General features: G+C 44.6%; 1 protein-coding gene across 1 annotated transcript; it reads right to left on the bottom strand.

Moving 5' to 3' along the window:
* Positions 1–6,760: 6,760 nt before the first annotated feature.
* POLD3 (DNA-directed DNA polymerase) lies at positions 6,761–11,722 on the bottom strand. Its single transcript, XM_087546567.1, has 8 exons — positions 11,455–11,722; positions 10,393–10,448; positions 10,185–10,309; positions 9,786–9,945; positions 9,065–9,477; positions 8,331–8,816; positions 7,646–7,727; positions 6,761–7,204 (listed from the first exon to the last, which is right to left on the bottom strand). Exons 1-8 carry the CDS (start codon positions 11,521–11,523, stop codon positions 7,063–7,065), a joined length of 1,533 nt encoding a protein of 510 aa, XP_087402693.1. The 5' UTR covers positions 11,524–11,722; the 3' UTR covers positions 6,761–7,062.
* Positions 11,723–13,300: the final 1,578 nt, after the last annotated feature.

The following is a 13,300-nucleotide window of genomic DNA, read 5'->3' as shown; positions in this document are numbered from 1 at the left end:
AGATGGCAGTGAGTGGCGTGGAGCCGGGCCGAGACATGTCCCCCGTATCCGAGGCTCTCCTAGCTCAACGGCTATGCACCCTGCGTACTCCTCCTGTCGCAGCCCTATATGCTTGTCTTTTTACTACCATGCGCGGGCCCACGTCCTGACCTCCTGGCGGTACTAGACCTTTTTTTTTACGCAGAGTCCTAGACCCATGTGCCTCTGGCTCCTGCTCCAGTCCGATCCATCACGTGCAGGCCTTACCCGTGGGTCCCCGCTCATGGGCCAGCGCACCCACGCCCACACCCTGGGGTAGTCCGTGCCCCACATGTCATTGAGGTGTGAATTTCATATTTTGTGGGACAACCATGATCCATCCCACAATGTTTTGTTTTTTGCGCGGGAAGCTTTTCCTTTTTTTTGGCGCGGGGTTGCAAACTGCTTTTATCTCAACGAAATATGTATATGGCAACTATGTGGCAGATTGCAAAACCACCACACGACCTCGGGGTGCTTCGATCGGGATCGTGCGACTGCTGCCTGCTGGCGATATGCGCGGGGGCAGTTGCTCGACTGCGGGTGTGAGTGGCCTGGGCGTTGACCCGCACGGCTAATTTCGCTTCGCTGTTGTGGTCCTTTTCGTCCTCCACCTCGTCGACGGGAAGCTCCGCTGCGACGTCCGTTGTCCTCCTGCGCAACAGTCTGTCCACAGGACGTTGGAACTGACCACGCCATTGTCGTTTTCTCCTCGGCAGAGCCGTTTCCGGCAATCTGTGTCTCCTCACCGGCTTCCTCGCATGTCTCTATCCAAGTCGATCTCACATTCGAGTGCGGTGAGAATCGCCGTTCCTCCTCCCGCTCGCCCTGGTCGTATGCACCCGAGCGCAGACCGTCATGCATGAGCTTGAGCTCGAGCATGGGTGCTCGGCCGGTGCACACACAGCAGGCACGCAAGGCCGCGCCCCGCTGCACCATGCATGTGCTCATCCGCACCCTCGCGCGCCTCCAAAATGCCAAGGGAAAGCCTGGTAATTCATGGTGAAGCTCCGTCGCGAGCAGCAGCCATGGCTACAGACCAAGTAAAGCCTAATGCATGTCTGCCTATAAAAGACCTCACGCTGATATGACAACATGAAACTAACTACTACCAAGTGGCTAGTGCTATGAATCATAACCCAGCCCACCAGGAACAATCCCTGGTTTTGCCCAATTTTTTTTATCTCTGACTTTTTTGCCATGCTCGTGTTGAGCAGTTTGTGGGTGGTAAAAAGAACGGTAGGTAACGAGGATCATTTTGGCCCCCAGAAAAAAACTGTTGACAATTACTGTGGTAACAATTTTGAGCCCAGAAAAAAGAGTTGTTGAAAACATATCCACCGTCATTTTTTTGAATAAATAGTGTGGTAGTATACATACACACACCTGATAACTTAGACACAAATTTCATGGTAACTTTGACCTGAGGAAAGACTTGCTGGAAATTATAACTCGCTAACTTATTTTTGCGGGGAATAACCTCGCTAACTTATGCGTATATCATGGTAATTTTATGCCTCACAGACTTGATAAATTATGTACAAACATTAATAACTTTGGACGATTTTGACCCAGAAAAAAGAGTTGTTGAAAACATATCCGCCATCATTTTTTGGATAAATAGTGTGGTAACGTACGTAACGCACACCTGATAACTTACACACCAATCCGGTGGTAACACTGGCTCCGGGAAAGAGTTGCTGAAAAGCATAACCTCGCTAACTTTTTTTGCGGGGAATAACTTCTCTAACTTAAGCTTATATCATGGTAATTTATGCTTCACAGACTTGATAAATTATGTACAAAGTGAGGCTTGATAAATTTATGCTTCACAGACTTGATAAATTATGCTTCACGGACTTATGAAAAGCATAACCTCCCATTCCCTCACCCTATCATCCTATCTGAGGCCCCAAATCGAGAATCCTGGTCAGCTGGCGGCCCCATGGAGGTGCTCGAGAATTCGAATCCGAGTCCGGAGGCGCATCTCCACAACATGGACAATAACTTACATACAAACACCTAGGTATATTTGACCAAAGGGGGGAAAGTTGTTGAAAGCCATACCCCCGGTAACTTGTACGAAAATAGCACGGTAAAATATGAATCGTATACCTGATAACGTATGTACAAACGCCACGGTAAATTTGACCAAGGGAGAAAAGTTGTTGAAAAACATATCCTCGATAATTTCTATGTAAACTATATGGTAATAAACCAAATCCATACCTGATAACTTAACTACAACCATTGCGGTAACATTTTTTACTGTGGGGAGGGGGGAGGAGTTGTTGCAAAATATACCACGAAAACTTGTATCTAAATAGCATGGTAATATACGAACCGCATATCTATTAACTTAAGTACAAACACCACAGTAATATTTGACCAAAAACATACCCTGGTAACTTCTATGTAATTAGCATGATAAAAGATGAACCCCGTACATAATAAAGATGCAGACACCATGGTATTTTGCATCTGAAAAGGAGGGAAAGGGACGCTCGGGTTTGTGAACTCTGTGAACCGGTGTGAAACATGTAGAAAAATATACGGAACTAGGGTGCATAGTCCTAATACCCGAACTAGTTGGGCTGCCGGTTTGAATTTTAAGTTACTGCGTTTTTTGTTCAATCTTGTCTCAATAAGATACAATTAGTGTGTAAATTGTTTGTAGTTAGTAGAGCCGACTAGCCCAACTGGATGCTATTGCCAAATTTACTATGTGGGTCGTGTGTTCAATCCCCCACCAATCCCTTATTGAATTTGTACTCTTTTCAGGAAAAAACATGGGATGGACGCGGGATCGAAGTACGTGGGTTAGGGAGGACGTGGGATCGAAGGGTAGGAGGTCGCCGTTTCTTTTACCTATTTTTTGCAGGGATCAGGAGCAGCCCAGAAAATCGGGAAGGACGCGGGATCGAAGGAGGTGGACTGTTCGGGAGGACGTGGGATCGCAAGGTGGGAGATGGGTTGGTACTTTTGCAATCTGTCACACGGTTGCCAAATATCACTGTCTTTATCTCAATGCTACACTATTATTTTATATACTCCCTCCGTTATATAATGTAAGGCTTTTTTGACACTAGAGGGAGTCACATAAACCTTGTGTTTCGAAAGTAGTTATTGGTCAAAGGCTTGTCTTAACGTAAGGAAATGCACTTCAAGTCTAAGAAGGAACCATTATTTTCTGGTGTTCGTTGTACTGTCATGATTGAAAATGAATAGATCGACAATTTTTCGCAAAAAAAGTTTAAGAAAGGACGGATACAACCAAAAAGGGTGCATGTTCAATGGTACTATGTTAGTTGGACATTCAGCATTGGCGGAGTCACAATGGGGTACAGAGTCCACTTAAAATCTTAGTTCTACTCAAATCTCTTCTAATTCATTTGATGTATCTTGTTCAATATGCCTATGTGTATACAAGCTTTTAGCCAAAATAATGTTTCTACAGATATACACTCATGTCTTCATTTAGCTCGGCCCATGACTTATAGTTAAGCGGAAAAAAGACCAAGCAAGAATATGTGCTTGTCCGCTGTATTATACATGTTGTCTGCATATTATAATACTACGTGACGGTGTCTATATATAAAGAGCAAACCATCATTTGTCATCTACTCTCTCCGTTCCAAAATAGATGACTCAACTTTACACTAACTTTAGTACAAAGTTAGTACAAAGTTGGGTCAGCTATTTTAGAACGGAGGGAGTACAATAGTTTTTTTAGGGGTCATCTACAATATGTTAGGAAAAACATATTGTCTTCATAAAAAAAAACATACCGTCCGGTTATTCAAATGAAGTTGCCTTTTTTTAGGTGAACAACAACATCTATAAAATTAATCATGCTCTTTCGGTTCACATTAGTTTTAAAATATAGAAACAAGAAAACTAATGAGCCGAGACACCAGGAATCCTGGATATCTATAGAAAGTATGACTGGTGCATTTCAAAACTGTTGTTTAGAGATCATGTAGGGGACAAAAAAATACAAACACAAAAAGACAAACATCATGAGGTCCTGTCTTTCTCAAAATTTATGGTGAAATAGTACACTTTATAGTTTATAAGATAGCCATCTCATTGATAGTACCGTTCTTTCCTGTAGAGTTTTGGTCTCTAAATTTGTTATGTATTCAATTGCTATCGTTTATATGTATGTACAGTCTATGGTTGGCTTGTTGTGAATAGTGGTATCTCTAATCCATCAGAGATCAAACCTTAATTGATAGAATGTGACCTATTTAAGACCGAATTTCCAACGGATATAAGGTTCTCTTCGATAGTGATGTGCTTATGCTGATATCGTCCATTTTGGCCATCCAACGATGGTCAGCAAATTTGTCCGGATAGGTCCGAAATTCCATAAACCGGCACCAAAGTGGGGATGTTTGGGGCGGCCCGGACATCTGCCGCATCGGACTCTGAAGCCGGGGCCCATTCAAAAGGACCAAAACCCCTCTCTCGCCCTTTGCGTCTGCTCCAGTCTGACTGCATTCACTCTCGCAAACCGGCCTTCCGCCTACCCACATTCACTCTAGCAGACTGCCCTCCCGCCTACCCGCATTCATGGCGGGATTGTGACCAAGAAGCTTACTCTGGCTTTAAAGCCGACCAGGCCTCTCCTCCTTAAACCCTACCCGCACCCTCATCCTTTCCCACGCATCCACCGGCCGCCGCACACCTCCAGCCGCCATGGTGGACAAGACGTCCGACACAAAGAACTGGTCGCCGATGCAAGGCTCCGGATGCGGGGTGGCTTCCTAAACTTGGTGCCGCTCTAGTTGTCGGTTCCCCTACAGGCAGACTCTCGAAGGAGAGGGTGCGAGAGCAAGCATGCAAGGAGGATCGCCATTATCATACGTTGCGGCCGTACAAAAGGATCTTGCCCTCAATGAGTACCCAAATGGAAATTCCAAACACATCCTATTGTGTGGGATATCGAGCACTGCTACATACTAATGCCGTATGAGAAGGAGCAGAGACCGCTACCCACCACATCTTGGTGACCATGTTCAGCAGATCAGACGACGACGGCTTGGACGGCGACGAAAGGTGCAGGTGGCCTCGCAGGCTACCTCTGCGAGTTCACTGTGTAGTACCTCGCTTAGTTTTAGTTAGGATTGATTTAAATTTAGGTTGACCTTATTCTTTTTTGCTCGTTTGGTTGTAAGATATCGAACTTCGTTTAAATTTCGTCTGTTTCTCTTCATTTTTGCCGGTGTTTGTGCGTGGTCTGTTTCGACTTTGAATCACCGGGACATTAGATGATTATTAGGGTTGGATGACCGGTCCCTCATTTGGTGATCTGCCGTTGGGAGTTGCCCTTATCTGTATGGTGGTGGTGTGGTGTGGATGTAGGTCTGCATCTACTTATATCTGTACTCAGATATCTGTAAAAAAAAAACTGCAGATTAGTGATGAGCGAAGACATGGGAGCCGTCGATGGGCACGTACTTAAACTCTGGCGTCATGTCGGATGCGAGGGGAGGAGACGGATTTTCTTAGACGGCACGACACGGTGACGTGCTCGTCTCCGCAGGCCCAGGGGTAAAAGGTATCGTGTGACACGGACAGGGTGGGCCAGTGAGTCTCAGAATTTGGTAGAGCAAATCTGATAGCTGCAGCGTGCGGCGAGATCTTTGTTTCCCCGACGGATACACGGTCAGCAGGAAGGATACTGGAACGCAGTGGTTACACGGGCCCCAGTGCGCAGGCGCCTGTGCAACCATAAATAAACTCGATTGTTTTGTCGATGCACCGTCGTCTGGAGCGTGGATTGCCTGTGCAACGGTGCACACACACACACACACAATGGAGAAAAGAACGCGGTAGAGTTGGCACGTTCACGTCTGTAGATGAGACCGACGAGACCTGACGCATGCCGGCATGCGGCATGCACAGAGGCGACGTAGACCAGTAGTGGTAAAAGGCTCTTTGGTCGACTCGCCATCCTCCTCATACTACCATCTCTCTGTACCGCTGCCGTTTGCTGTCATCTTAAGCCACCCTCGATGATGACAGTTTTGTTGCTCTTTTTCTCTCTCGGCCTTATCGGCGAGATAATGACGGTGCTTAGCCCGGCGTGGCGCAATCATGCCATGCGCCGTGGCCGGGCCGGGCGGCGTGCATGATGCGTAGGCGATGGCTGCCATCGATGGCAGGTTGTTGGGAACGGAAGCCCGGCTCGGAATCGGACGACTCTGGTCAGCCTTCTCCGCCACGTCTCGGCTCGGCGGTGAGAATCACGCTAGTAGATTACGGGAACGAAAGATACGACAGGATCATACCGCTGCTGTTGGCACTCTCGCGCTTTCCTTGTGCTTCACTCCTCGTCTCGCCCTCTCCTTTACTTCTCGTTGCCACTTGTGGGAACGGACGGTGCCAATGGGCGATGGTTGATTCAGTAAGGAGGTGGTGTGTTTTTTTACTGGCGGAGGTTGATTTGGTGCGTCAGCTAAGTTGAACCCAACCACACGTGGAACGTGCAGCAACAGTGCATGTGTCAGAAACAGCAGGTAGCGCCCATATTGTTCACCAAAAGGATGGTGTATATTTAGTCTGAATCCGACCATGCTGTGAAAGTAGGCATCCGCTGCGTATCTGCATGCGCGCCTAAGTTTTCCTAAAGCGATATCGTCAGCCCATGCGGTTGCTTTTCACGAACCAAGTGTTTTGTCTCTAACCTCACCGTGCATGTGCAGAAAGACACGAGATAGTATGTACAGCGTGAGAATTCCGGAACAAGATGACCATTCAGTTAACTCAGCAGGATTCCTACCGACCACGCAGCAAGCGCGGTTTTAGCTCGTCTTGTGTTCTGAATCGGGAAGAACAAACCACTACTAACTAATGGAGTACAACACAAAATGCTACAGCTTGCGTGAAAGAAAAGCTACAACGTACAGCTGCTTGGTGAACAGGTCCTTGTCCGAGGTGATATTCAGGTGTAGCCAGTTCAGCTGCAACGGGTGCTTGGAAAGAGACCGTTTGCTCAATCAATGGCTTCATTATCAGATGGAAGGTTACGGGGGCTTATTATACCTTCTTGAAGAATGACATTATGTTCTTTCCTTGCTTGGGGGCAGCCTTGGCAGGTTTCTTGCCGCCTGCTGTTTTACTTGGAGCATTGTTCCTGTCAGTGTTAGCTGCTGGCTGTGGCTTGCTTGGAAGAGTTGGCCTGGCACAAAACAGAAATTGGTTGATTTGTCAGTGGGATGGATAAGAACCGGTGCATTAGCTCAGGTTAACAACAGATCAAACAAAGCGATAGATATGTGAGAGCTTCAATGTGCAAAATATACGTTGTTGTGACATCCGATGTACTTATTCTTCTCACTGATAAACTAGATGGGTAAGGCTCCTGTTAGAGGTCTGAATTTGTGTTTTTCTTTCTATTGTGCATGATAGATGGTCAGTGGCATAATGGAGACTACACACTAAATCAATTCATATTCCTTGATGGGCTCTGATGCCCTATGAACTAAAGAAGAGGACAGTTCCTAAAGATAACTGCTTCAGTACCAACAGCAACAGCGTGTGGCATCAAACTATAAGGTGAAATGAGCACATAAAGTTATCAAGAATTTCACAAAGTACAGAATGAAAAACAGCACATTACCTGTTAGTGGCATCAGTATTGGTAACATTTTTCTCTGCCTTGTCACTTGCAGGAGCTTCGCCCTCCCAGACAACCTCAGTTACTAAAATAGAATATGAGCAAAGCTTCAGGGATTTACAAATCACGGGAATTCAAAGCAGATGGAAGAATTGAGCAAAAGAAATAGCTAAAAAAGCTATGATGCAAGCCACGGAATTAGCTGACAAAAAATGCTCTGTGACATCTTCAATTAAATTCGCAGACTTCGCACATATGCATTACAATATTAGATGCACAATCTTATACTTGAGGTAAAAAGACTATTGACCACAAATAAGACAAGTTTTTTTTATGTTCATAAATAAGACAAGTTGCTTACACAAAATGTCCAGTTGGTTGATAAGCTTCTACATTTGAACATGTTGTCAACAACAACTAACATGCAGTTGTTTACAAAAAAATAGGGTACGCGGTACAATTGCAGTAAGGGGAATTTAAGTTTTCAAGGCATTTCTATCTTTTGCTTATTTAGGAGCCAGTGAAACTAAGTACTCCCTCCGTCCCAAAATAAGTAACTCCACTTTGTACTAGCTTTAGTACAAAGTTAGTACAAAGTTGAGTCACTTTTTTGGGACGGAGGGAGTAAATGATATAAGCATGGCAGAGCAATGCATGACATGTTTCACGGGATAGAGTTTAACTCTACCTTCTCTGCCCCGCTCATCTATACGTGTCTTCAAAACCTTCCTTCTTTTAGGTGAGGTGGAAGTTGTCTCAGCAGCCTGATCCTTCTTGTTTGGTGGATCTTTGGCCTTTTCTTTTAAGGTAATCCCAGAACCATTGGTAGCACTGTCACTTCTGGTTTTACATTCAGAGGTAAGGTCAGAATCGGTCCTTTTTGTGAAGCCTTTCACATCGCTCGTTGTATCCTGTTTGCTTTCCACTTTCTTCTGTTCTGATACATTGTCTTGTGCAGCTTCAGTGACAGGATTTCTGGCACACTGTTTTGGTGGCTCTGGAGATGCAATGGCTACAAAATCGTCATCATCGTCATCGTCTGAACAATCAAAGATCGCTCTTCTCTTTCTGTTGCTTGCACCATTAGAGGCCCGCTTGTAGTGTGCACCTTTTTCATCATCGCTGCTATCAGCGTCTGCTTCTTCTTTTGCACATATCTGTGCATCGGCTGTAACTGGAAATACTTACAGCATGTCAATTTCATCAGCAATGTGGCTAGTTTCTTATCAGAAGCTTGTGATTTAGTTTTTGATGCAGCAAGTCAGGGAAAAGGTTTCTTAATTGTTCGTACCAAGAAAAGAGCAACAGATTTAGTAGCATATACGGCAGCTGTTGAGACATGACTAGATATATGCACTTGGAATCAACATGCAAGAAAGTAAAGCAACATGCGTTAAAAGATGAGGTTTTGTGAGACAATACCAGCAACACTTGGTAGATCTGTAGCTTTAGTGACAGCTGGAGCCTTGGGTTTTGCTGATGCACGACCCCACATGGTAGCCAGGGATGCACCATTACTGGGCAGGGTCTTCCCGTTCTGAGCTTTGGTTTTATTTGCATGCACAGCGACTGATGGCTCTTTGACAGCCGGAGCATTAACAGTTTTATCCAAGACCGAGGCATTATCCTTTTCAGCTTTAATGCTCGTTCCTTTCACTTGATCGGATGGTCCAGGTAGATCTTGCTGTCGAACAATAGAAGATTGTTCTTTTGGAGCACTACTAGGTTTTGGCACTGCAGGTGCTACAACACTATTTGTAGGCTTTGGGGGCATTGAGTTCACATGCTTCCCTGTGGTAGTTCGCTTGACAAAAGAATTCCTTACACCACAAAACCTGTGCAAGAATTCAGAAGCAACCAAATTCAGAACCCCAATAAGGGAAGGGTATCATATAACATTAACATGCTTTTCTAATACATATTGAGAAAAATATTGAGATGCTTAAAACACAAAATGTGATTCAGAAAATACTATTTAATATTTTTTTTTCTCTATAACATATCCCACATGTCTCTCTCACACATTCTATACTAATCACATTTGATCATGTCTTCTCTTACAAATCCTTTGTAAGTATGTCTACACATGGTTTTGGGGGGGGGGGGGGGGGGGGGCAAAGCAAGGGGGTAAAATGAGCAATACCTATTATCTCTCAAACAATTTTCTTCATCAAATGGCTGGTTGAAAAGCTCCTCTGCCTGCACAAATTCAGGATTCCAAAGTACAGCAGTGTCTTTTGGAATACAAGCCTGTATGCTGTAAACCTGAACTGAACAAGAATCCTTAAATGCCCGCCTTGCTTCTGCATCATACAAAGAAAACTGTTTAGAAGGAAGGATGGCTCTTAAAACCAACATATTACTAGAGTGCGGAGAGGTAAGGTAAATACTCTATATTTTTATTCTGAACTCCAACAAACATGATCACCTTAATCATAAACAGAATGCCGTAACTTAAAGAACTGTACCCCCCCCCCCCCCCCCCCCCCCCCCCCACACACACAACACACACACAAAAGAAAAAATCGATTCCCCACATTACCTTCAAGTTTAGGGCCTGAAGTGAGTTTTACACAATAATTTTGAGGATTGTTCTTTAACCACCCAGACACACTGTAAATAACTTCGTGATCAGTTCCATGTTTGTTGACAAACTCCTGAAGCAGCCTGGAGAGCAGTAGAGACTAGTCAGGTGTGATCATGATGCTATAGTTATGCAGTGGAAATGACAAGAGAAAGTCAATTATCACCTCTTGGCGTCATCTGATGACACGGAAAAATTCCGGCTTAGCCATTTGTACGAAATCTGTCAGAAGACATAGAGATTGGGAATGTTAGCCGTGTTGTAAACAATCAGGACAGACTGAACAATGGCCAACTGAGCAACCACCAAACAAGTACATAAAAAAACTTAAGTGAGAAGACAAAACAATGATTCATCGTATGGAGCTTGAGTAACACACTGTCATTTAATCAACCTGAAATCTGAATCAACTCATAGTGCAATCACATTGGATGTTATCTCATGCCCATATTTGATGAGATTTTCATGCTGAAAGAATTTTGGTCAGTTGTAAACTGAGCACAGCAACTAGCTTAACCCACCCCACCCCAGAGAGGACTATAGTAATTTTAGCCAGTCGTCTTGAGAAAGGTATCTAGCCCTGTTTCTACAATCGATGCAGAAATTGTGCATATATTGAAAAGAAAAATAAACCTGACTTAGCCCAAACGCACCACAAATCAGAAATCACCACAGTATAATATTTTCGTTTCCTTTCTTTGAAAAATCCCACATATACAAACATTGACGGAGAATGATACACTAAACTTACGTAGTCGTCAAAGGAATCCAGGCTTATTTCTACAATCCATGCAGAAATTGTGCACGAGTGGAAAAGGGCACATTTTCATCATATAAAAAGAGAATGGATCCAACTAGTGCAGATGCACGGCGAATCACCACAAATAATATTTTTCTGTTTCCTTTTCTTTCGAAAAATCCCCACATAATCATGCGTTGGCCCAGAAGGAGCCACGAGACCATTTTATCTGCACCAAAATCACCAGAAGGTACACCTCACAGGAATCGCAACCCTAACCCAAATCACTCGCGCCAGCACGAGCCAGCAAGAACAATACAACCAGCGGAATCCAAGAAATCGCGTCTCCCCTGATCCTCCGCGCGGAGGAGCCCCGCGCAGACAGCAAGACGGCGCGAGATCGAACGGGCGAGTCGTCGGAGCGGCGATTGAGCCAGCAGACGCGGGGGGGGGGGGGGGGGGGGGGGGGGGATAATTTCCGATGGTTACCACGCGGAGCTGGTCGGAGAAGAGGGCATGGATCTGGGGCAGCAGGTCGAGCAGCGCGCCGTCGGCCATCGTCCGGTGGCTCCGCTCCCGATCCGGAAGGCTGTAGAACCCTTGCTAGGGTTTCGAATTGGGGAGCGGCGGGGGAAGACGAAGGGGGAGTGGGCGCGGGGCGCGGGATTGGATTGGGGCTGGGGGGCGGTTTTCCCGCCTCCCCTGTTTTGTTGGCGCGGCCCGTGCCCGGGTGAGGGTCCTACGGCGCGCACTTCATTTGCCGAATGAAAGCCCGCTCGAGCTCGAATGGTTGTTTTCTTTTTACCTCGGTTTTTATTTACTTCACATGTTAGGTTTGTTTTAAGTCAAACTTTATGAACGTTGACCAACTTTACAACAAAATATTAAAATCTACTCACACCATCCTGAATTACCTGTCGTAGAAATTGATGTATCTATTGTTGCCCGCAAAAAAATATTAAATCAATATTGTTCACCACAAAAAAACTAAATCAATGCTGTTGAATTCATCACTGAATACAGTTTCATATACCATATATTTGTTAATATAAATCTTTGTATTCTTTTCTATAAACTTGGTTCAATTTTACTAAAAAAGTCACTAGCAAAATAACAACTTGGTCAAATTTTATAAAATTTGACTTAGGACAAAGCTACATGCAAAGTAGATATAAAACGGAAGGAGTGCCATTTCTTACGAAGGAAACTTGAGTGAGTGTTTTCGAAACACAGTGAAAAATGGCACTCACAAAAAAATGTAAGTCTATGTAGATATATATCTATATCTATACCAAATGGTGGTGAATTTACCCTACTTAAGGTGTCACCTTTGTCCTGCGTGGAGTGCCACATCACCAGCGAAGACCAGTCAAAGAAATAAGACCCTAAGAAAGAATATGTTTTTTTAGACAAAAGAAAAGAATAAGTTGAAGGAGGGGATAAGGGAGCAAATGTGTCCATGCCCAAGCAAGGTATCTCCTAGTGTAGGGATTTCGCCACTAATGGGCCACAACACACCTCCTAGCCCAATAAGGACCACATGGCCTAAAGGAAAAAAATTACCTAGTTCTACCCACCCAGAGTAGCCTTGGTCATTTGTCAAGGATCCCTGAGCTATATAAAGCCCCCCGTTGGCATGTAACTCACTCACACTCGCTTAAATACACTCAAGTGGAGGGTCACTCTCTTCTTCCAAGTCACTTCAGGAGGGCAAGCAAAGGGCGAGAGCTCAGGGTCCGAGAGACTTGTAAGGCTCAGACTAGTCGGGAATCATGGGACTCCAGAAACGGCCGCACTCCCAAGTGCATCGTGCCTCATGCACCCCTCTCGATGACACCCCATAGGACATAGGTCACGCTCCCATGAGGCGATGATGTCTACTGCGCATCTTTATTCTTGTAGACTTGATTGGGTCTTCAAACACAGAGTTTTGTAGGACAATGACAAATTTCTTTCAAGTGGATGACCTATTTATCAATCCATATGAGATGTAGGATGAAGATGGTTCTCTCTCAAACAAACTTGCGATCAAAGTACAGAGAGTCTCTTGTGTCTCCAACACACCCAATATATTTGTCAGTTGTATAGGTGCATTAGTTCGGCGAAGAGATGATGATAGTTGTGTAATATGGATGATAGAAGTATGTCTTAAACATATATGATTTGAACTATGCCACTATCTTGTTTTGGAAACATAAACTAGGATGATATAGACAATACAATGATCATAGTACACATATATTTTTTTGTTTCATGCTGTTATTATGCATTACATTGCAATAGAAGACAAGTTAGTATAATCTTGTCCACCTTACTACTAAACTGGTTTACCAAA

This window comes from Triticum urartu, chromosome 3A (genome assembly GCF_056163025.1).
Source record: "Triticum urartu cultivar PI428250 chromosome 3A, HENAU_Tu73, whole genome shotgun sequence".
In the NCBI taxonomy this organism is placed as follows: Eukaryota; Viridiplantae; Streptophyta; class Magnoliopsida; order Poales; family Poaceae; genus Triticum; species Triticum urartu.
The sequence above is the reverse complement of the archived record's forward strand: the minus strand, read 5'-3'. Positions and strand labels throughout refer to the sequence as shown.